The sequence below is a fragment of the Aptenodytes patagonicus genome, chromosome 3 (genome assembly GCF_965638725.1).
Source record: "Aptenodytes patagonicus chromosome 3, bAptPat1.pri.cur, whole genome shotgun sequence".
Classification (NCBI taxonomy): domain Eukaryota; kingdom Metazoa; phylum Chordata; class Aves; order Sphenisciformes; family Spheniscidae; genus Aptenodytes; species Aptenodytes patagonicus.
The window spans coordinates 68,332,350-68,356,771 of record NC_134951.1 but is presented as its reverse complement, the minus strand read 5'-3'; the positions used below and the strand labels follow the sequence as shown (position 1 = coordinate 68,356,771).

Below are 24,422 nucleotides of genomic sequence, written 5' to 3'. Positions count from 1 at the left end.
TATTTGAGAACCGTGAAGCTCCCTGGGTTGCTGCTCCTGGGGCAGATGCTGGTTCCTTCAGGGCAGCTCTGTGCTGCTGTGAAGTGAGACCCTGACTCTTCTTACCTTCTGTAGCGCACCTTGAATTTCACTTGCAGAGTAGTTCCAGTAAGAGTTTTCTTGGCTGATCGCTGTAGAAGACCACAGTCTTGGGAAATGCAAACAAATTGCGTAGCACCTGACTTAACCGTGTGTTTCCAAAGTTACAAGGACATCGCAACCCAATTTGTCTTGCAATTTAGCTTTACTTGATGTTTGGATTAGCACTGTAGCTGGAGCAGCGCTCTTGACAGGATAGCGTGTCCTTTGCTTGCTTCTTTGCAGTGATGAAGAAATGCACAGGGTGCTGTGATTTTCCTTCTGAGAGTGTACCGTTTTGACCTTTATGAATGGTTTCAAGTTATATTTAATGACATACACACTTCTATATGCTTTTATACACTTTATATACTTTTTCTTGTTCCCAGGATACTTCTTGTTCTCTCCGAAGTCCAGCTACTCCTTAGGCTGAAAACTTGTGGCAAATGTTTCCCGCTTAGTAGAGGGTCAAAACTGATGTCTCCTGACCTTCGCATTTTACTCTTAGCTAGGTATATTTTATAAAGCAGACCGGATGTTTTCCAGTGAGACACTGTGTGCACTGTTTGAGCTGAAACAACACGCTGTATGTGCTTTCCTACGCACTGCTCATCAAGTAAGAGAATACATGAAAATTTCTGTTTCCGTGCAGTTGTTAGCCAACTGTTTTGTGAATTGTCCCCTAAAACTGAGGGGGCCTTTGTCTCCGGCGTAGTCATAGCTCACCATTCTGGCAGGACATTGCAAATGTTACAGCTACTTGTTTTTCTTCAATCTCCGTTACAAATGAAAAGAAAGTGAAGTTAAAGGTTAAGAATGTGGTTTAATGACTGAAGTTAATGAATTTTGCAAGAGTGTGTTTAGCTTCTGTTACAATATTTGCAACAACTAAAAAGGGTGGATTTGACAGTTTGTAATTTAAACTGACATACATTTTCTTCTCTTTTAGCTGCAGAAGCTCAATAAAAATAAAGAAATTAAATTTTTCATCCACCTGTTTTTTTGCTGACATTTACCTATTAATTTATCTAATAGCCTCTTTTTCCAACTTGTAGGTAGAAACCCCTTTGTTGTCTTTTTCTTTTTTTCTGGGGAATTGAAATGGAAACTCCGCTATAACCTTATGTGTAACTTGCTGTTCCAAAGCCTGAGCTAAAGTGGTCTGTTAAAATATAAGGCTTAGGTGCTTATGATATCTACACAAGGTGTATATTCAGCATGTGAGCATGGATGTTGGACACATAAGAGTATGGCGTATTTTCCATCCCAAGGAAAGGTAATTAATATAAACGCCCTCTACTCCTCCTAGAGCTTCCCCTACACATGGCATGGCAGCTTCTGCTTGGCACTTCATCTCCCTGAAGCAGATGGATTCCCTGGACATTGAATCCCAGTGAACTTGCAGTGTACCAAAGGCAGTTATGAGCTGTGAATTTAAATGCATTGCAACTGGTGTATCACTTGCCCATTCACTCAAAATGAAAAGACGTGAGAATTGTGTAGGCGGCTTTCAGTAAAGTTGCTCAGAAGTTGTCAAATCAAACACCGAAGCAGAGGGATTGAGGGGGCTGCGTATTGCTTGAGAGTAGCTCACAGAGATGTTAAATAGAAGTTATCCCCAGTTGCAGTTTCTCCAAGGTAACGCAGGTCCATAATAAAAGTGCACGTGCATTTGTGTGCATGTATATTAGAAGGGAGGGGGGAGGCAGACACATGACCCCTCTTCCCACTTCTTACATGAACTGTGGGCCATGTCCATTAACCATGGTACAAGAAGCCGTGCTTGCCAGTTGGCAGGTCAGGTTTGATAGGGACTGCTGCTGGAGGGAGGCATGGCTTGGCCTCCTCACTGCTTCACCCGGGAGTGGCACCTGCCTGTTGGGCACCACGTGCCTGAGTGCACGCAGCATGTCCCCGTCGGTCGGGTCCCATCACACCCGCTCCCGTCGCCTGCTGCCTCTCTTTCCTTTTGCTTGCTTGCATATGTGAATTTTCTTACTTCCCTGTGGCTTTGTTTTATTTTGCACATGCAGGTGTTTGCTCCCTAATGCAGCGGGGATCCTCACGGTTTGCATATTTGGCTTAATACTCTGTAGGCACCTTGCTAGTGACTATATTAATTAAAGAGGGACCTATGGAAAAAACAGGCTCTTAATTTCAATTCTGTCATTCATGCCTAATTTCAGTGCCTGAAATAGGTATAGAAACTAATGAATAGTGGAGGCTGTTGCCTTTTAGAAACTGAAATTTGTTTGTACTTGCTTGTAATTTCCATGGAGTCTTTTGTATCTGTTTTTCTCCCTTGTAGTCAGGACTGCTGAAGAGCTGATGAGTAAGGGTGACTGATTACAGCATACTGTACACTTACATGGAAACTTCATCCAGGAGTTACTAACTCAATTTTATTAACCTTGAGTAATGCATGTAATGCCATATACGATAAATATGGCATTTTTCATTTCAGAATGAAAATGAGGTCATTGTGACATGCAGTGGCAGAGTCAGGTATGAAATGATACGTTTGACTCGTAGCCAACTTGACCTGCTTTTGCAAAGGGAGAAGACCCCCTGCGCTCAGGAGCACAACTCCTTCCACTGGGGTGCTGGCTGGCTAAGACGGTGGAGCTGGACCAACGCTGCAGGGGCTGCAGCTCCTCCACAGTCTCCGGCAGATTCTGATTCAGCTGGGACTGTGGGGAAGGCAGCAAATCTATTAAATTAATCAGGTCAAATGAGAAATAACTCATTTTGTTCTCCCTGCTCTGCGCTGACACTTTACACACACGTGCCGGAGCCTCAGTGAAGAAGCAGTCGTGTTTCTACCCCAGGGATGATGGCAGAAAATGCCTCGGGGCTGGCTTGGGTTTGTAGTGAGGAAAGAGCCGGAACGGGTGGGGATTTGGGAATATTTCCCATTGCAACGCACAGGTGAAGCTGTAATAACCTACAAACCACCCTGTCACCCTGCTCTGCACACGGTTACTGATGAGAGTGCTGGTTCGGTTTGCTACGCAAGGACAGCGAACGCCCAAGTGCCAATTCTTGTCATTTGTTTTCAAGGACTTGGGTGTCTTTTGGCCCATAGCTTTAAATCAAGAGAGAACTGCTTAAAGTACTGCTGGTTTTAGCTCAGTATTTCAGTGAACTATTTCTGGTCGTTAGGTAAGCATTTTGATGATGTGAATCAAGATGGCTCCCCAGCTAGTACTGATGGCGTGCCTGCACGGTTGTACCCCTTCGGTCAGAAGAGAAACTGATGTTTCTGTTTGCTTCTCTGTGTTTGTCTGGTGTGTGTTTCAGCCTTGGGGAGTTTTTCGATAAAAGATCATTGCTCTGTATTTGGTGACAGCGTGCCGTAATGGTGCGTATTTTGGGAAACAACCTGTTCTTTTCCTCTCCTCCTTGTAGGGTGGTGCATAACGGTACAGTTGTCTTTGGATGCCAGGATGATAATGGGGTAATTCAGGTGTCCTTCCTGCCGCCTGTGATTTTGATATTCCCGGTTATCCAAAGGCAGCCTCAGAGCATTCCTCAGCGGCTTGTTGTTACCAGGGCTAGTGAAATACCGATGGTGTCAGTCTGAAGGAGCAAGCCCATGTCAACCTGTGGTACACTTGCGGCTATCTTCTGGAGCGGTGCGCAGGTGACTGAGCAAATGAAAGTGCCCGCAAGGGGCTTTTTTGTTTTGTTTTAATAGTAAACATTATCGATAAAGTTCTGTTGCATCCATTGATCAAAGATAATTTCGCGCACAACCCTTGAAAACAATGATTTTTTTTTTTTATTTTATTTTTTTTAATTTAGGAGCAGGTCTTTTAGCAGCAGATTGAAATTACTGGATTGCCTGTTGTTTTTCCAGGCTTTTTCTTCAGAATTTCTACTCTAGCCTCTCTTTAAATTTAGGACCATCAGTCACTGTTATGTTATAATTAGTTTTCTCCTTATCATGTGGTAAGCCTTTACACACTTTGGTCCTCCCTGCACAACCAGGAATGCCCTCTTTGTTCGACTTCTGCAGCAAAGAAATTCCTGAATGAATTTGGAGAAGTTGGTTGCAGATTCCTTTCTTGACCTACAGCAGCTCTTAAAAAAGATTTTGCCCTTTCTGTGCCCTTTGTCTGAAGAGTAAGGCAAACAAAAGATAAGGTGAACTAATTCATGACTTCATTGTGTTTGTTTTCTTCCTCACTTAAGGCAGAAGACAGCCCATTCCTAAAACCATTTATTTTATTCGTTTTAATGCCAAGCATTTTGCACCTGCAAACGTTGCTGGATTTATTACAGAAGAACTTTTTTCTTGTAATAATCGGAATCCATAACATGATTTCATAAATGCTGTGTGTAGTATCTAATTGAAAACTCCACCAGTATAACTATAGCTAGGGTAGGAATAGAAATAAAGTTGTTTCATTGAAAATCATCTTTCGATGAAAAAAACAGACACAGAAATAAAGGCTTTTACTTTGGCTCCTGAATTTACATATGACTAAAGTAGAACTATGTCCCTCCTTCAAGTAAGAGGTCAGTGCTTTAGGTTTAATTCTCTAGGAAAACTGTTTCAAATGGTTTCAGAGGTTTTATTGGAAGAAGGTTGTTTTAGAAATCAGTTTTAATTATAGGCAAATGTTTTTTTCAAATGTTTATGTTGGTTCTGTTCATCCCTGTTGCTTAAAAGTGTTTAAAATTCATTTTTCTTCTACATCTGAATATTTGGAAAATTGTTTCTCATGCCAGTCTCGAAAGGTACAACAAGACCCTGTAGCTGCGAATCTGGGAGTGCATGAGTATCTCTATACTAGTTATTTCACTGATAATTTGAGAAGGTCCATTCACCACAAGTTACCTGCCTGCATTACTTTTTGCAGGACGGGACACATCCTTTTACCTCCTGCTGTGGTGAATATTTATCAATTTGAGTTATTTGAATTAAACATGGGGTTATTCTAATTATTCACAGTGGATTCTGCTTTAAAGGACATACTTCCAGCCTGATCGTTTGAGTAAGTTACTTGTTTCATTATGTTTGCTGTGACTTTCCCCGAATGGATTTTATCTTCTATAACAATTTTTAAAATATTTCTTTCCTTCCTCACTGTATGAGGAAACTCCACCCTAATCAGTCCTTAAGTGGAATTGGTAATGTAATATGTGCTATCAACTGCAAGAGATAATAGCAAAATATTTTCTCTCGTTTTGGAGTTACAAGAATATTTGGTTTTACTTATCAAAATAATGGTTAATATCTTTTCAGCCGGTGCTCAGTTTCCGAGCCGATGCTGCCCCTTTAAAGATACGCTGGGGCTGACCTGACCTCTCTTTATCTCCTCCCTCTTATCACCAGTGGGACCACAGCGCCTGGTAGGCTCTGGGTCTGGCTTTCCACAGTGCTTGAGCCGACTGCAGACTAAACGGTGTTGGGCTGTGACGACCTTCAAGTTGAAAATTTTATTTTTACTCCAGCTGTTTTCTTCGGATAGTTTTTTCAGGGTGGTGGTGGGTTTTTTTGTTTGTGTGTTTTATGCACAGTTTGAAAGGGAAATGTGTCAGAATGATTCAGGCTTTAGAAAAAAAATCTCTTTCAAGTTGGCACCCATCCAGGGTATCAGAAATGTACGTCTCCACAGATCGCTTTGGTTCTAAAGGGAAAAAGGGTTTAATTAGACGTCCCAACAGCCCTGCTAACTGGCAGTCAAATCGGGATGCACTTTGCTGCGCAGCAACACGTGAAGCAAGACAGAAACAGCCTAAACCCTCATCCTTTTTCCGTGAGTTGGGCAGGTCTGAGCTGCGTTTTCCTCTATGCTCATTTTAATGGTACAATCTTTAGTATCAAAAAATGGTGCAAGTATATACATATTTTTCCTAAATTTATTTCCCTCCATCCTGTTGCATTTTCAGGTTAGGGCAGCTAAGAGAAATGGCGCTAGTGATGTTATGTTTTCAACAAGGGAAAAATGACACTGACGTATTTCTTCTAGTTTTTCTCAGAGAGCTGATAGAAATTTCAGTGACTTGAGAGTAAGGCAGAGAATGAAAGACAGTTTGGTGTGTCAAAATTCCTGACTTCATGTGGTTAAAACATTTCTGTTTAGAAGACCATGGCCAGTCCTTATTAAACATGGGTATACATGCACAATTCTCCATGTCCGTCGTGGTCTCCTCTATGGATCCAGTCTATTTAGCAGTAGGAGCAGTGCCGCCATGAGAGGTGGCGATGGCAGTTGGCATTATCTCCTCTGCTTCTCCCTTCATGGGGTAGATGTGGTGGGATATGTTCCTGGAGGCAGCGCTTCACACTTCTAGCTGTCTCTTCGAATGCAGCTCGACATGCAATGCTTTATACAATCAGTACACTTTGTAATTTGACTGTTGGAAGGTATTTCCATGTTATTTCCATAGAGTTCACCCTGGAACAATGGGGAAACTTGGTTCCCTACTGTCACAGAGAGCAAAATGAGATGTAGGGAGTTGGAGAACCGGTTTCCTGATGGGACTCGGAGTCGGGACCAGGTGTGATGTCCTGCAAGCGTCACAGCTGCCAGAGAGGGTCCAGGCACCTGTCTGGTTGCTGGAAATGCCCAGGCAAGAGAAGAGTGTCACTTGGATCTCCTGCTTTCCTAGACAGCGACGTCCACCACTGTCGAGGCACTCAATGGGATACCAGGCCTTCTTAATTTTGCTGCATGTAAAGCTGCGCACGTGTCTTCGTGGCACTCATAGAGTCCTGACACACTACAAAAGGGGTGGAAATAGATGCTGGACTGCTTTATGCCTGTCTGGGATTTGGTAATTCTGCTCCCTTCCCAGATTTGTGGATTTTTATTTCATTTATTTGTTCTGTTTTCCCAGTGGGCATCAGGAAGGTGGGGAGCCCATTCAGGATCCTCTGCTCTCCTTCTGGTGAGGGTGGGAGAGGGAGCTGGTGAACAGGACAGAAGGTATCCTCCGAGGAAGGGACACTGGCCCAAACCCTCTCCGAGCAGTACGTGCCACCGGTGTTACGGTCCAGAGCAACTTCTGACTTTTCAGCACTTTAATACCATGTTGCCTCTAAGCTGTGTCCAGTTTCTCAGACAATATTATTGTTGCGTAGTTGGCTTCCTCTTCCTTGTTTTATTGACAGTTCTTCCCACTGCCTATGTGCAGAATCCACTGTTGGTTTTGTCTCTTTTTTTGTATTTTTCTACTCGTGTTTGTGATTCCCCTAGAATCTGTCATGCTGTTTCTCAGTCCCCAGTGGTGTGTTCGCAGCTGCTTGCAGTCCCTGGTGACTGTCACCGATGCGCTGCTTGCTTCTCCTTCCAGGTAATTAATGAGTAGATTTAACAAGATTGGACCTTAAAATCCCTCTGGTATCCAAGTAATCTTCCTCCAGCTACAATATGTTTTTGTTTATTTTGCCTCCATGAAGTGTTTATTCCTGGAGCCCTCTGAAGAGTTATGGTAGGAAATAGCGCGTGCATGCCTGGAGCACCAGAAAATGGAATTAAGGGGAAAGGGCCCTTCGCTTCCCAGAGCATAAGGAAATCTTGACATTAGTCTGTGCCCATTCTAGCAGGATTTAAAAGAGAAAAGGCAGGCAAAGCTGTATAAATGCTGTTTCTGGATTTTGAGTTACTCCACTGTAATGTCTCTACTTTTCTGCCACAGCAGGCTGCTCTTAGCCCACTCTAAAATGAAGTAACTTTTCTTACATGATGACAGATACTTGAAATGTGATACTTTAAGATCTAAGCACTGCTAATGGTACTCAGCATCTCATTAGTGCTGCTTCATCGGGGGTCTAAACTGCTGTTTTCAAGGTGACTGGAACAGGTTTTTTTCTGGAGCTCCGCCCAAAGATAACATGCATTTGCAAGTGTTCTTTATTTTAATTTGGCTTTGCATGGAGGATTTTAGGACTCGTGCATTTGCAGACAGATGCAATTCTCGCTTGGTTGTTCAGCTAGGTAGGTCACCCTGAGCCCTACCTTGCTCCCTGTATTTCTTTGCTGTACAAGGCCAGGCCCTATAAAAGTTAGTCAACACAACACAGCCGCATTTAGACCCAAACGTCACCAATAAGCACAGTGCTGCTGGCAGCTCTTTGTGACCCTTGTAATATAAAGTGCTTACAGGGTTGTGCGCTTCTATTCCTGAAGGTCTCCTCCGGAGAAATAGAGTGTATGTAAGAAATCTTTTTAGCCACATCATCTCTGGTGTTGAGCTGGGGAAGCAGTCTTAAGGCGCACAGAAAGGAATATACAGTATTAAAAAAAAAAAAAAGGCATTTTCTCTAGCTCGACTGTTCAGATGCACTTGAAAGATTTTTGTTTATTAATTAAGCCTATACGTATAGATGAAATAGAAAACTGCACAAACAAGGCACTTTCTGAAGAGAGACCAGACGTACATTCCAGAACAAAAAAAAAGAGAAAAAAATAAATCACAAAGAGCAGAGTTGGTAACTCGTAACGAACAGCGGAGCGGGATTAAAGCGATGTATTTCTCTGACGCTGGCCAACTGACGCCCGTAAGCTGAATCCCCAGCGGGGAAAAATGCTGACAGACGAGCTAAACCAGCGGCCCTCGGGCCGGGGACCGCTGGGACGGGCCGAAGATGACCGGCGGTCCGCTCCGCCAGCGGGGTCTTACTCGCAGGCGTTCTACTTCGGGCCGAGCGGGGAGAGGGGAGGCGGGCGGTGGGGAGGTGTCAGCGCTGCGGCGGAGACCCCAGCGGATTGGGCGGCCGCGTCCCGGGGCCGTGAGAGCTGGCCCGGGCCCCGCTCCGCCGGCCGCGCCGCGCCGCGGGATGGGGCGGGCCGGGCCGGAGAGCAGCTGGCCCGGGCGCTGCGGGGTGCCGCGCCCGGGAGGCAGGGCCCCGCCTCGCCCCCGCGTGGGACGGCCGCAGGATGTTCTGCCTGAAAGGTGAGGGTGCCGCGCTGGGGAAAAGCTGGTGCGGTCGTTTCCGGCTGGGCCTCTTCGTCTGCCGGAGGTGGTGGTGGTGGGGGGGGTTAGAATTGGAATGTAATCCTTGAGAGAAGGTCTGTTCAGCGCGTTGATGAGGGAGCGTATGAGTTTGTTCCCTTTGTTCCTGCGAGCAGGGAGCGCTGCCCGGCGTGAATCCGGTGGGCAGGGGCACGGCAGCTCGCCAGACAAAAGGCCGGGCCGGCTCGGTGCGGGTGCGCGTGCCCGTGTCGCGTGCGCCGGGGCTGCTCGCGCAGGGGGGGGGCTCGAAGGGGGGGCTCCGCGTCGCAGGAGCTTTTGTGGTGGCTTATTGTGTGCAGCATCCTTCCTGGCGATGCTGCACCAGGCGTGTATTTGCCTTTATTCGGTTTTGCCCCCGTTTGGATGAAACGTCGTGATGTGCCCGCAGGAGAGCGGAGGATCGGTCATGCTGCGGTATTGCAGATGCTTGATAGAAACTCCTGCTGCTCGGCCGGGTGATGCTTGCTCTCATTTAGAGATGGTGCAGAGCCGTCGGGACAGTAAGAGCTTTTACGTCCAAAGAGGTTTTTGTTTCATCTTTTTAACTGGACTTCCTAAGAACGTGGTTCTGAAAACCACTGTTAGGAGCAGCTTACTATTTGTGTTTAACGTCCATATGTCTGTTTTCATTAAAAATCGATATTACCGCTACTCTTCTTCCTGAAGTACAGTTTTTGGAAGCTGACACGTGAGAGCTGTTGTAAGGAAAGGTTGAGGAGTTGTAAGAAAGGTACTTTGCCTGGGAAAGAATAGCGATTAAGTTAAATACTTGAGTGCTTATCAATCCTTGCTCAGAATATTTCGCTCTTCTCTCCACATTGCTTGAAAACGCTGACTGCTTTTACTCTACTAACGACTATGATTTGTGCAAAGTCCCCACTGAGGGTCTTGGTACAGTTGCCAACCATAAATTAAAAAAGGCAGGAAAAAAGATCCTTTCCTGCAAATTTCAGAGTAGCGAATCAGTGTTTCTAGAGAAAACCTTAATGACTTGCACAACACAATTTGCTATGTAGTGATTTATCTTAAATGAAATTGTTGCCGTGTACAAAGCCAAAAAACCCTGCACTATTTACATTTTTTAACTGCGCAAGAGGTTTTCAGTTCACGACAGTTCAACAGATCACTGGAATTTAGAAACGATGAAAGGTGAAACTTTTTTTTAAAGCATTAACTCACATACACAGGATAGAAGTTGTTGTTTAAATAGAGAGTGTAATGGGTAAAAGGTTTTCAGGCGAGGTGGGTAGCCAGGCAGGTGAGAAGGCTGAGGCTTCTGTAGTCTAGAGCACCTGATTGAAAATGAAGCACAGAGTCAAGTTTTCAGAGAAGTCATATGTGCAGCAAATGAGTTTGTACAGAAGCAACATATTTTTGTCTTGCATAATAAAATTGAATTACACTTGCTTTTTAATGAATCTTAAGTTGAATGTATGGAAAAAAGTGTTTTCAAAACTTTCAGGTTTTATTTCTGAATAAGAAAAGTTGCTAGTTACCATACATAAAACCCCATCTTAGGGCTATGCTTCAAAGCAGTGGATAGATTTGTTGCGTAGCAATGTATTTTGATTGTCATACTTTAATTTTTTCCTGTTTGCATCCACTTACATACTGTTTTCTCTAAGTCACTGTGCTTTGCACCGTTTTATTAGTTTGTAGTAGACTTCTCCCTACCTTGAGGAGCAACAGTTATGGGGTGTAACATTATTATGCATTGACAATCATGATCCTGAAATAGTCACCTGGGGCGTTATCACTGATTTTTTTTTTTTTTTTTTTTTTTTTAACCTTAACAGGCGAAGGAGAGAGGCTGTTACACACTGGTCCTTTTACTGACTTGATGGTAGCCTGTACAGGGAGGAGGATTTGTTTGTCTTTGAAACCGCACAGCATATTTGCCTTTCAGATGCTGGTTTGTTTGGGCTCTGAGGGCTCAGGAAGAAGCGGTGTGGTTGTTTAGGCGCTGCCCTGGCCACCAGCTCCCATGGTGTTTTCTCAGTCTGGTCCGGCAAGCAGTCTTGATCACATGAATTAGTCCCCGGTTTGCGTAGGGACTGAGTCGGTGTATTCGGTGGGTGTGGATGTGCTGGGCGTGCGTCGGGTCGGTGGTGAAACCCCTGCTCTAAAACTCGGTCTCCATGAGCTCTAGGGGCCTGCTGCCTCTAATTTTTTCTTTTCAGGTTGCTGTTTCTGTTTGCTGTATGATAGCCCGTGCCGTCAGCACGGAGCCTCTTGTCGCCGGGCTCTTCCCAGCTGCCCCTTAAGACGCTTGGGGAACAAAGGTAGTCAGAGCTGGGCGCCTCTGCCCATGCATGGTGGGCAACCCAGCATCTCCCGCTCGCACAGCGCCGGGGTGCTGGGGTGGCCCTTGCACCGCACCGACCCGTGGGCAGCGCTCGGTTCGTTGGCACAGCCCTTGAGGTTACCCCTGTCGTGTGAAACACGAGTTGTAGTGGTGTTTGATCAAAATTGGGCATCTGCAGCAGAGGCAATGCTGCGTGCTTGTTATTGATCTTTTGGACTGAAGAGGTACAAACGGAAGATTAAATAAATTTTCTTACAAAAGAATTAATTCCTAGAAGGGTTGTGAGCCAGTTCATTGGCATCTAGTGAAAAATAAGCTCATGTTTCTGTAATATTTTCCTAGAGTTTCTCTTTCCTTCATAGTTTTTGTAGAAGGAGAATAGTGCCAAGAAACGCTGTAAAGCAAGCACGTGTGCTTACTGCTTGCCTGCGCTTGGGAAGTATTTTCCATCCTTGCTTGTCTTACAGCTGTGGATTTGAGAGGGAAGTCTTTTATACTAATAATAGCAAGAAGTTATGATAGAAGCTATCCATGAAAAATCCCAGGCATGTGCTGCTTGTTCTCCCTGGAGACGGGTTCCAAACTAGAAATGCAGATTTTTTTTTTTTATTTATTTTTTGTAAGAGATCACAGGGCTGCTCACCAGTTGTCTCGTGTGTTCTGTGCGCGTAAGGACATTCCTTGGATGCCTTTCTTGGCAATGTTCTCATAAAATATCCAATGTTTGAAATCAGAAACAGATTTTCTCTGATGTCTTTAAACAAATGCATTTTCCATGTCGAACTAGGCAAGCAAAAATTTGTACAAGTTGATTTCTTCTTTTTTTTTTTTCTTTCTGTTCAAAGTTTTACTTTTTTATGTGTGTAACAGCAGGCCAAAATGAGGGAGGGGACTTGTAGTCAGGAATCTGTCAAAGTGAAGATTCCTGACAGAATTTCATGAGTTTAGTTTAAGCCTAAGATTGATCATGTGGCATTTTTTCCTCTGACTTAATTTCAGTTTTTTTATTTCTGTCTCAGAGTTGTGTGTAATCACAATGGGACTGGTGAGTCAGACCCATTCTTTTTGTAGTTGTTTTTTGTCATACACATTATTTTAATAGGCTGAGTAACTTTGAGGACATTTCTTATCTGCAGTTCTTCAAGATATAAAAGCACTTTGAACAAACACAGAACTAGTACAAACAAATGAGAATTAAGTGTAAAGCATATTACTTTGAGTTTAAAAAAATCTACTTCTGAAAGAAGAACTCTGCTATTTTTCTTCATTTCTCCTGTATCTTACGGAGTTACTCTTTCTGCTGTGCTTTTTCCAGTCTCTCTTTTTTGCCACTGATTTTCCTATCCCCTCTCAAGTGAATGGCTGCCTGGTTCATCTCGGATACAGCTGGGGTCTGCCTCTCGCTCGCTCCGTCAGCTGAATGGAAGGGTTCACGGTTACACCTGTGTGAATCCCTGACATGCCAGGAGAGCCACAGAGAGCTCTGTCGAACACGGTGTATTCACACGCTGTGGAAAAAAATCAGGTTTTACTTAATCACTAAAGAGATTTTAGTGTTTAAGACTGCTTAAAGTTTGAAGGTTTTGTTGGTTAAATGACAACTTTATTATCTCACGCTGAAGGAAGGAGAGGTACAGAGGTGGGGAAAGATAGTCTGTGGCTGAGCATGGCTGACAGCCTCTGGCACAGGACCGGCCTCTCTCTGTCAGGTGGCAGTGAACGGGAATCGCTTCAAACCGTGCCTGGAAGTACAGAATGAAATTGAACATAACGAAAGGAAGATTGTAGGTCTGGATAATAACATTCTTGCTGAAGTTAGCCAGGTGCTCAGAAATATTGAAGATCCCCGTGTACTTCTACTTTTTTTCTCTTAAGTATCATTCAACTGCTCCACCTACGGCTTCAGTCCTGTTGTGTAATGGTTGTACTTGAGCACCAAGTAGAACACTGTTTCTGCTTGGATGAATTTACAGTCTAAATACATTGGAAGGGCACCGCATATATAAAAGCAGAGTGAATTTCCAAAGGCAGCAGAGTGCCTGGGTGGCTGAGCTGCGGCTGTGCCTGCGCTGCCTACCCCACTTGCTTCTTGGCTCTGTTTGCAGCAGAGGGGGCAAATGGAAACCTCAGAGAGTACTTCTGCCATGCTGACCCATGGGGGGAGAGTGGCATACCCCAGCTCTTGTTTCTGTGCTTCAGAGATTGCCCATAAATACATTTGTTCACCACATTGTGTAAGCATGTTGTTCTACTCCTTGGAGCTGTTTCATTTGACTGCCTCTGAGGAGACCACCAAATGGCACGGGCACAGAACCTGCAGAATGAATGCCTATTGTTTGCTGTGGGTTTGCTTTGCTTTTCTTGGTGATAGAACAGGGTGTGGGCGCCTATTTTTTCCGTTAAATTTTTAAGAAGGCCAATGGCAGTGGGTGAAGCAGGGTGAACATAATCGGGCATTAGATAAAAATCTCTTCTGGCAGGTACGCCAGCCTTTCCCAGGGTACATGGGGCTTTCGCCCTAACGTGGTATGGTGATAAGGCAAGTCGTATAGATTCAGCTGTGAAATCAGTTAGTATTGAACTTCTCCTTCAGTAAATCTTTAGCTGATGACTGGTAATGTGGAGGTCAGGATAGACTTCTGTATGTGCCTAGCTTTCAGGACTTGAATTCAGCTTGTGCTTTTCAAACACAGTGCAGTATAAATACACGCAGACAAAAATACTTGATGCTTGTAGTCTATTAATTTACTCAGGTGGCGTTCAGTCTTTAAGACTCTATGAAAATTGACTTGTCTGCTGTCACAACTGTATAATTAACACACAGCTTTTCCTTAGACTCTATTTTTACTGTCACGTGAGCATTTAATGCACACTGCCTTTCTGCTCCACATCTAGTTCTTTACTGCAGGCTGCAACGGGAGCCGTTTGCACAATTCACACAGCACTGCAATCCCAAAGAGGGCCTGTTGGTAGATGAATCATAGGTTAGAAAGATCATCTGCTGTTTTCCTTGACCTGCTAAGGTTTGCTTTTAAACAATATCTATTAACCCCCTCCATCATCTGGAGGGCTGCGAGTACAATGCAGATAGTGATTGCTGTGCAAAGCGGTAGTAGAGGGCAGTGAATTTCTGTCAAATTGCAGCAAGAAACCAACACTTAATTTTAAACAGTAAAAATGTGCAGGCTAGAGAATACTAAAGCAGATGTAAAAAAGTAGCATGCACAGCTGATTGGATTTATAAGCATTGAAAGAATTTAATGTTGGAAGTGATCTTTGAAACAGCATGCACATACTTGGAACCTATAAATATCTTCATACATTTTTCAGTGGTTTAAGCATAGTAATGATTTCACATTGTTTAAGTATTGCGTTACCAGATTTGTACTGGCTATGCTTGTCACTCTTCTACACTGGCTTTTCTTGCTCCCCCCAACAGCATTTGTGCAGAAGGCTGGTGTTACTTCTGGGGAAATGCCATAAACCTTTGTCAAATGGGAGGCCCGTTCCCTGTGGAAGCACACTGCCTGGTATTAAGAGATGGAAATTTTATTAATTCTTTTATTCAGTCCTGTCACAGCTGTGATCTTGCCTGTGGTTAATGGCTGGCAAAACAGTCTATAATTACCCCAGGCATCTTTTTTTAATACTATCCCAGTGTTGTCTGACTTCCAGTCCTCTAGAGCATCCCACTTTTTTCTAGCTGTATTTAAAAAAAAAATATCAGAAAATGTTTTTGGCATTTGAAGCTCTTGTGTAATTTATGTGGACCTTCAGACTTTAAAGTATTTTAAACTTCATTGCTGGTCATATGCAGAGGGATTACAAAAGCATGGCTTATTTAGTCTAGCTGGTAGCTTGGGAGGTAAATACCACAAAGAAGGAGGAAACCTGTTGAAGTCCAAGGGGAGTATTGGCACAAGATGAATGGTTACGAGTTGCATTCTGAATTAATTGAAGTCAGACATTAAAAGGTCCCAAACCATCTGAGGAGGGAAGTTGTGGAACAGACTTCCAAACAGGATAATGTGGACAAAGAAGTGTTTTTAAGATGGTTCTTGATAAGTTTGGGGAGAGTTTAAGTCAGAATTTCTGGAGCTGGTAAGGGAAGTGTGTGACAGAGGGCCATCGGGCTACATGGAGGCTTGGGGACAGGATTGAGTTTGTACTGTGCGCATGTTGTAGTCATCCCATGGTTAAGTGCTTCTGTTGGTCCTCCTGTGAAGACCAGGAGGAATTATCCCTTTAAATATGTGATTGCAGCTTCTGAAGTTTCTCTTTATTCTGTTCTGCTTCACTGGAGGCTGGCCGTAGGGAAAGACTGGCCGAGGAGCAGGGTGTGCTGCAGGTCCTCGTGGCATCAAACTGGCTCACAGGTGTGCCCTGCTCACCCCACCCTTCCCTTTAGACTGGTGCTGCTGTAGGCGGAAATCTCCCCGCAAGCTCAGCCTGGTCGGGACCGCTGGGCTTTTCCTGTCCTCTTCTAGTACTGGCTGTGCTGCACTCTCCTTAGAAGTTTTCTCTTACAGATTTCCTGCTCTCGCAGGGGCTTCGGACCTTGCTGACACCCTTCAGTTTTTTATTGCTGTTTTCTTGTGACGTAGTGAGATACTGCCGTGTCTCACCGTAGGCTGCTTGTTAAAAGGTCTTTCTTGGCCCGCGAATCCTCCTAATCCAGAGACCTGTTGGAAATCTGTTCTTTACAGCACAGCATCCTGGCCCTTTTCCGTTTCTGATTTTTTATCCAACCCCATTTTAATTTAAACCCATCAGTAGTTGCTGAAACAGAAAGATAAAATGGGAATTTTAGCCACATCCCATAGTGAAGATGAGGACTAATACTTGTGGTGCTGAAGCAAAGGCATATTCAGCAACAGAAAATCCTGCTTTTTAGGAGGGGAATGTGCTTTCTGTCTGCACCTCAGTCACAAAGTCTTGGATTATTTTGTGCGTCTTTTAGCCTTAAGAGAATTGCTGCATCTTTAACATGCTTATGTGGGATTAAGAAGCATGACGCTTAAGTAATGAGGAAAACCCAGGTTTTTCCTCCCTTCATTGTTAAGGTCAGCCAGTTGGATGCTCTTGCCTGAAGGCTTAATTTGCAGGGAGGTTTGTGTTAAATAAATAGGAGAAAAGCTTTCCACCATCTCAATGCACAAATGCACCCTTCTTTGGCTAGTCAGGTTTGCTTTTTGTTGTCCCAGTTTCATACCTCAGATGAATTCAAAATCACAATGAGGTTTTTGTAGTTGCTGGCAATCAGGAGCCATCATTTGTGCAGCACCCTGTGGATAGGTGCCCTTCCCCATGAAAACCACGCCAGAAAAAAGCAGATAGTGGGAACACTGAGTCCTTCTTGAGGGAGAAGGATGCAAGGCTTGGTGTTAAACTTCTCTTCCTACAAGCGGAGTGCTGGAGTAAAGGTGGCTGTCAAATCAGGAGAAGGAATATGTGCTTAGTACCTTAATTAGAATTTAAAAAATGAAATACTTTCTTTCTCTTGCCTGTTATACAGGTGTGTTCTGAGAAATTTATGAGAAGCAAGGCCACTTTTGTTCACCTTTCCTTTTCGGAAAAGTGAATTAAAAAAGGTAAACGAAAGCTGTCAAGTTGTCTCTGTTTCTTTGTTACCTTCTGAAGGTTTCAGAAGAACACTTTCCCGTGACATGGAGTGACGCCTTACTCAGCTCTCTTCCCCTCTGCAGCTGTGGCGAGACTTGAGATGGCAACAGCACTCCTTGGCAGTATTGAGGCCAAGAATATATTTAAGAATAGAAAAAATGAAAAGCTATTTTTCCTGCCTAATGGATATTTGGAAGACAGTTTTTTATTCTTTTCAAAGCCTTATTTTTCTCGATCTTCAGTGTGTCCATGTGTATCGTTATGAGTCTGTGCATGCTCTGGAGCAGCGTGGCTGGCGAGGGCGGTGCCCCTGCCTAGTGGCTGTCCAGGGGATTGCTGTGGTGAGAGATGTCCCACCCTGTTGGGTCAAACAGCTTGTAGCTCCACCCTGAAGATCTTTAAGGGTTTCTCCTGTTGTTCTCCTGTGCAGAGGTCGCTATGATTACTTATTGCTTCTCTTTTTAAAGGATTGTTTTCAAATCAGTTAAAAATAATTTTACTTTTCTGCTAAAATTTTGAAACCTGTTCTTGAATTATCATCCTAATTTGTGTGGCTTCACTGTCATTTTTCTTTAAAAAAACCAAACAACAAATCTGTAGCGCAAAATACATGTAAAGGCTGAGTGACTCTTTTCAAGAACAAAAAAGTTCATAATGATCTGTTCAGCTTAAAATTTATCTTGATCCAGTAGCCTGAGGAGGATGTATTCTGTCAAAATATGGAATTTCAGAATATGTAATTCTGAAATAAGCAGAAGCATAGATTTGAAGAATTACATAAATTTTCCATGTCCTAGTTTATGGCTTTGATATGGGCCTTGTCATAACCAAGGCATTTTGCATTGCTCAGTCAGGGTTGTTGCAGAGGAGATCCTTCTCTGACACAGTGTCGGCATGTAGGGAGGGTAATCAGAAAGGAGACTTATTTTCAAGAATATTGCTTGGAAATTCAGGATTAATCTCATTTCTTTTTTTGCTAGTGAACAGACTGAAAATGAAACCCATAGACAACTGGATGTGTTTATTTGTGTGCTTACTGTGGCTTGCATACAGATGGCTGCTCTTTCCAGTTGATTTTGTGAAGCTAACCCATTTGACTTGTATTTTTTTTCAGAGCAGTGACTCCAGATACCAAGAAAGAAGGGCACTGGTAGGCTGCATAGCAGCTATAGCACCTGCATTTAATGATTTTGCTGGAAAATCAGATATTGGAAGAACAGCTGACTTCAGTAACTTTGTATTCTGCTTGAAAAAGCAGTCCAGAAAGTTTGTTGTTAGATATACAAAGGTGACAAGTCAATATAAATTTTCAGTAAAAATCGAGACTATATAATTGATAATAAAAAGTTTACACAACATATGGATATATTATTGATCCGGGACTCACGAATAACATTCTTCCTAGGGTGTGTCTTTGTTTTGGATTGAAATACTGCTGCTTTGTACTGCTCCTCATTAGCTTAATCTTTTCCATGGCAATGGGTCCATATTTTTGCCATTACTCTTTCTAATGGAATTTGATACATTCCTCTGCCATGATCTGTAAATCAGTGATCAGAGTTTACTTTTTTTAAAAAGCTTTTGTGTGACCTGTTGGAAAGTAGGTAGGCTGTGTTTAGCCATAATTCCTAAGAAGCTAGTGCTAACTGGCTTATCTTGCATAAATATGATTTTCAAGTAAATGTGACACGTCAGATTAAAAATTTTGTACCGAACCATTCCAGGTTAATGTGATGATATTTGATATAAAGTATTGTTTTAGTTCTTTTAACATACTTCTCCGTGCCGAGGTATAACCTTTCCTTAGGCCGCTGACAGAAGTGTGTGACAAGGTTACTTTTTTCACTGGTTGTGCATTTAAGATAAGGTAGTTTTATTATTCTTAAGCACACAGCAATGATTATGAGAAGCTATGTGTACACTGGCAAGTAGCATGACAGAAGAGAGAGGGGTCTGTAGCATGGAGTAGTTGTGAGGTCCTTGCGCCTGCGATGCAAACCAGTGGCACGGGATGCGGAGGTGGCCAGGGTCGTGCCAAAAGGGGAGCATCCCTGAGTTGAGCTGACATGGCTGAAATGTGTGCCGATATGCAGGAAGACCCTTCCAGGCTGCAAGGTGAAAACCACGACCACTGAATTTCTTATTTTCATGACAATTAGGTTTGCCATTCTTGCTCCTTCATTGACATTTTAATATTGTTGCATTCTATTGTAATGTATTTGTATCTAATGTATTAGCTGCTGCTCTGTGGTCTGAAAAAGAGTGAACGAACGCCTCTGCCTGGCAGCAGCTGACTGATGCTCTTTGATGTTGAATGTTGTCCCCTACAGGGTGGAAAGTCTTGACCTTGCGGGGGTGGGTATTACCTAGGGGTTTCTGTCTAAAATGGGTGAGCAACAGATCAACTCATCTTTTGACATCTCAAGATTTTTTTTTTTGCTATACACTGAAGCAGCGCTCTGTTAGTAAAACTGAGTTTCCCTTTTTTTCTTTCCTACATGGAGCTTAAAAGCAGTTCTTTATAGGGCACTCATCAAAGCACTCTGACCATGTAAAAACAAAACGTTTTTAGAAGTACCCACCAAAAATAATGAACCCTCTTGATATGGATTTGAACTCTTTTTGTCATTTTTGTTGTTTTAATCTTGAAAGCCCTCCTGGCTCTCCATTACGTACCTGGCTGAAGCAGGCCTTCCCGGGAACGTGCATGTCCAGGAGGTGGCACTGTGTTTTTGACAGCAGCGATGGTGTACGTGAACAGAAGGCAGCCTCAGCAGAGCATCTCCTCCAAAAGGAGGAGGGCTAGGATGCTGTAGCCTTCTGACTGAAGGCTGCTTTTTGACGGTGGCTTTTGTCAAGTAGCGTAAGTTGCTTTGGTTTTTGTATTGAAAAATGCCAATGCGTGCGGACTCTTCCAGTGAGCTGCTTGGGTGGCAGGGAGGTCGCTGCTGCTCTGTATCAGAAAGGTGCTTCCCTCTTCGGGCTTTTAAATCCATTAAAGGAATTGTGAGAGAAAATAGGAGTGGGGAGACGACTTCTTTCTCTTCCTGTTACCATGGTAATGAGTTTAATGAGCAGACCTGAAATGGGTAATCCTACCCAACTCTGTCTGAATTGCCATTTAATATGAGTTGTAAAATAAGCTAGTAGAGATGTGACTCCTTTGCTCGCAGAGTGCGTGGGTGTACCAGTGTTACGGCGCTGCCATCCATTGTGGCTCCAGGCTGGAAGCCGCCTTCTCCCCCGGCTTTTGGCAGCATCCTCTTTTGCTCTGTGTTTTCAGAAGGATCAGCAGATGCGTGGGACCCAACCCCTGGAGTAAGGCAGCAAGAATAGCTTCTGTTTCAACCACCAACAGTAATATCTAATTGCTTCCGTCTCACTAATGACTCTGTCTTCTGTCCCAAATGTGTGTCACCCCCTTGTCTGTCTTTTTGTATGGCAACAGAGCTAAAATGGAAAGGCATCGAAAGGCTTTTCTGAGTTACCTGCTGCTTATACAGCTGGCTTTATTTGCTTTCTCGTTTAAATATTGCAAAGCAGTGATCAAGAGTTAATATCGAACATATGACATTGCTTGTTGCTCTTAAGAAGGCTTCCTAACTGAAAGTAAAGATGAATAGTTAGAACACAGAAGTGTATTTTTGAGTGCCCAGGGACTGCCAATAATGTAATGCGAAGTGTGTTTTTGTCCTCTAGTGTCTTACATATGTGCTGTATATCAAAATACTTATTGGATTAAAAATAATTACAGAGGGCTATTACATAACAGCAAAGGAAAAATTAAATTAAGGTATAAAAGAGAGGGTAATGGGTATGTTCAGAGTTGGTGCGGTGGGGAGATACAGGGAGGCTGTTCCAGATAGTAAGAAAAGACTCTTCCCCCACTGTCAGCATGAGAGATTTATTTATGAAGAGACAGAAAAAGGCTGTTGATGGAAACAAAGATACCAGAAGTACGTGCAGCCATCTCTGCATGGTTTTAATGAGAAGGGTGTTAATTCTGAGCTTACAGTGAATATGAAACCAGAGGAGCTGTTTTGCTAGTAGGGCTGTAGTTGCTGGAGAGTACCAGAAGGCAAGAAACTTATGACAGGAGGGTTTGTAAAGATTTTCATGCTTTCCACCAAGGCATTGATTCCTCACAATCCCCTTAGTTTGTTTTTATTTTTATTTTTGTTGTTGTTTTCTGTTGTGTTTTATGGGTGCCTGCTATATCGAATGGTTTGCAGATTCAGTGTCCCTGCAGAGGGCTGAGGTTTGCTTGAGGATGACGCTTTGAATCTAGGACTGGCTATTTGGGTACCAGGAATTAAATTAGCCAAATGTCCCAGCATTCAGGGGTTTGCATCCAGTTTGTTAGGCACACAATTGTCAGCAACGCTTCCTGTAGCTTTTTACAAAGCATATTTGATTGCTAGGACTGCTTTTAGCTGTCATGCTAGTTGAGCTCTTTAAGCCTTATTACTTATGTCCTTTAAAAAAAAAAAAAGTTAAAAGCTTGATAGATGCTATGCGATCGCAAGCATATGATAAAAATACATCCATGAAAGTAGTGGGGGGATAGAGCTGATGCTGGAGAATGTGAAGATGGCCACATGGAGAGAGCTTTTTGGAGCATCGTGAAGCTTTGTGTGCATCCTGGCAGCAGTGCCTGCCACCCTGCCCAGGTCCCTTTCATCTCCCCTGCGCCCTGATGTCTGTCAGTATTGTACGAGCTTGTCAAATGTTGGGCTTGCTTTAAACACTGTAAAGCTGATACCTCCTGCTTGCTTCCTGTTTGAGAGATTCATATTCAGTTAAAAAGCGAATTACAATACCTCGAGGTTTTTTTTTTTCTCCCTTCGTTTTGAAATTCTTTAGCTTTTGTCTGCTGTATGTGTGTTTAAGGAACATGAGTTAAGACTTCAGACACACTGAATTAATGCACAGGAAAGAGGGAAGGTACACGCAGTATACCAGGAGAGCAGGACATCCCGTGTCCGATCTGGCCATTGCCAGCTGCCGAGGATGCTGGGGTGCTCTGCCATGACAGGCACGTCCTCGTTCTTGCTGTGTCACAAGTTGTCCATCTGTAAAGGGAGGATACTTTCTCTCCGAGAGTATTATTTTAAGGCTTAATTAATGCTATATGGCTCTGATGAAATATGTTTAATGTATAAATAATTTTTTTTCTTGTTTGTTTAAAAATTATTGTTTAAGTACAATTTAAAACCTCCAGCTGATCAGCCAAAAAGCCCAGAATACATCAACCCATCACTGCTAAAAATAGAATCGCTGTCTAATTAGGGCAAAGTTTATCCCTATGGATTTCTACAAGCTCTCTTTAATTTCCAGTGTGGCTGTTGGGCTTGCATCAGAAATTACTTCATTTGATGGTTTTGTTGTCCACGGTGTTCATAAAAGTGCTGCAATTTCACTACATTGTGCATATTACCATTTTCCTTCTATCCAGAGGATCTACAAATTGTACATGAGGACTGATGATACAATTTCTTACATAGCATATTTATAAAGATTATCTTAATACCAGAGTAGGACTGATGTGACCATACTTTGTGATTCCAAATCCCCTGAGTTCCCATTAGGTATATCCTATATGCTTTTTAAACTCCTGCGTGTAATAAGTCATCAGTATCATTGCTGTTCTCAGAGCTCAGGAGTGTATATGGTTGTCTAATAAAAGGGCTAATGTTTTCTTTGGTGGTTTTTTTTTTAATTTTGTTTCTTGTAATCCCCGAGTTAGTCACAGTTTTGGGAGTCTGTCAAACTCTTAATGATCTTTTTTCTGTAGACTAAATGTTGTTTCCAGTACAATGTAATCAATTTTCTCCCTAATTATTCAATCTCTCCCTAATAGAGCCTGACTGTAAAGAGGTGGTTTAGCGAAACTGAAATACGCTGATAAAGATGAATATGCATGTTTAACAGTCTGCTCAGAACATTCATACTTGCATTACTAATAGTTCAATTTTTAAAAGGCGTGAAAAAGAATAATAAAGGAAATAAAATGTTATTTTGGGGAAATCTTTATGTAAACGATAGCCCAAGGCTGAGAAAAATGAACAGCTTCACTTTTGTGTACTTGAAAAAATAAAACAGCGCTATAGCTGCAGTAGAATAAGTGAAGTTTAATCAGAAGTTTTGTGGTGAAATTTTGACTTTATCAAACTTAGAGAGATTATTGCTCCATATAGACACTGTATAAAATAATGGTTTGTTTTTATAGGATTTGAAGGGGGAGACTAGGAGAGGAAGGGGCAATGTACACAATGTCTTTCTCACATGAGATGGTACAACCTCTTTATGGTTTTGCATTTGCTAATAGCTGAGACCATAACCATCACCAAATCTTTTGTCGTATATGTTACCAAGGTCTTCCAGGCATCAAGGAAGAACAGATTTATTCTTCAAGTAAAAAATTTGTGGGGACATTAATGCCTACCATATGGTAAATATACTTGTTAAACTGGATTTCAGCCTTGATCCCATTATTGTGCATCAGCCTTACTTCGTGAGCACGCATTGGAAACATGGCTAATTGCGTATGTCTGTAGTCTAGAGAAGTGCATGGTAAATGTCATGGGGACTCCAGGCCAATGTGTTATCCTGTGTCATCTTAAGTGTTTGGGAACATCTGAGTGCTGAACACTGAATTTTGTTTGTGTCCCCTGTCTTCTTGCTCCTGTGTTTGCACTGCATGTTACCTAATAATACTGGTTTGATGTGTAGATCTACACTTAACTTTTATGTCAAGTAACGTGATTGCATAGAGATACAAAGACTGCATGCAAACATCAGCTGATACCCTTTTGAAATGTAATTTGATAACATGATTTTGAGTCGTTAAAATAAAAAGCATAACAGAAATCCAACTGTGTTCTTGTCTTATAAAAGATACTGTTCCTGTCTGCAGGAGAAATAAATACAAGTCTCAGTGCACTCTTTTATCAATGGCCTGTTGATGCTCAGAAGTTTAGTGCATCACATCTATGAGAGTGACTCTTCCTGAGACCCTGATAATCGCAGCGAATCGAAAGGGTGAGACAGCAGGCACAGCGGCTAGACAAGTGGGTTACAGAGATACTGTCCCATTAGGGAGGCGTTAACAGGGCGTCCTTATGAACTGGTTCACTAACAGCACTCGGAGTTTCATCCCACCCAGGAGGACTGTCTAGACATTCATTTACTCTGGCGGACGCAAGAATATCAGCGTGGTTGATGAGTGAGTTGAATTCGGCTAGTGTTAATCACAGTTTGTCTTTCTCATAGTCTGATGAGTAAATGTACTTGGCTTTGTAAATTTGTATTTGCCTCAAACGCCTGGTTGCCAGTGTTCAGTTTATGCTGGTGAATTTCTGCTATATGTACAGACGAACCAGTGGTGCCGACAGCTGTCACCCATGCTGTT

General features: G+C 42.9%; 1 protein-coding gene across 4 annotated transcripts in view; it reads left to right on the top strand.

The window, feature by feature from the left end:
- NHSL1 (NHS like 1) overlaps window positions 1-24,422 on the top strand; it is a 187,219-nt gene that overhangs the window by 85,342 nt on the left and 77,455 nt on the right. Inside the window, exon 1 of one of the 4 annotated variants that reach the window (XM_076333706.1) lies at window positions 8,995-9,024. The exons of the other annotated variants lie outside the window; for them this stretch is intronic. Coding sequence (XP_076189821.1) covers window positions 9,009-9,024 — 16 coding nt within the window. The 5' untranslated portion in view covers window positions 8,995-9,008. Of the gene's footprint in view, window positions 1-8,994; window positions 9,025-24,422 lie in introns of those variants that run through there. 4 annotated transcript variants of the gene reach the window in all.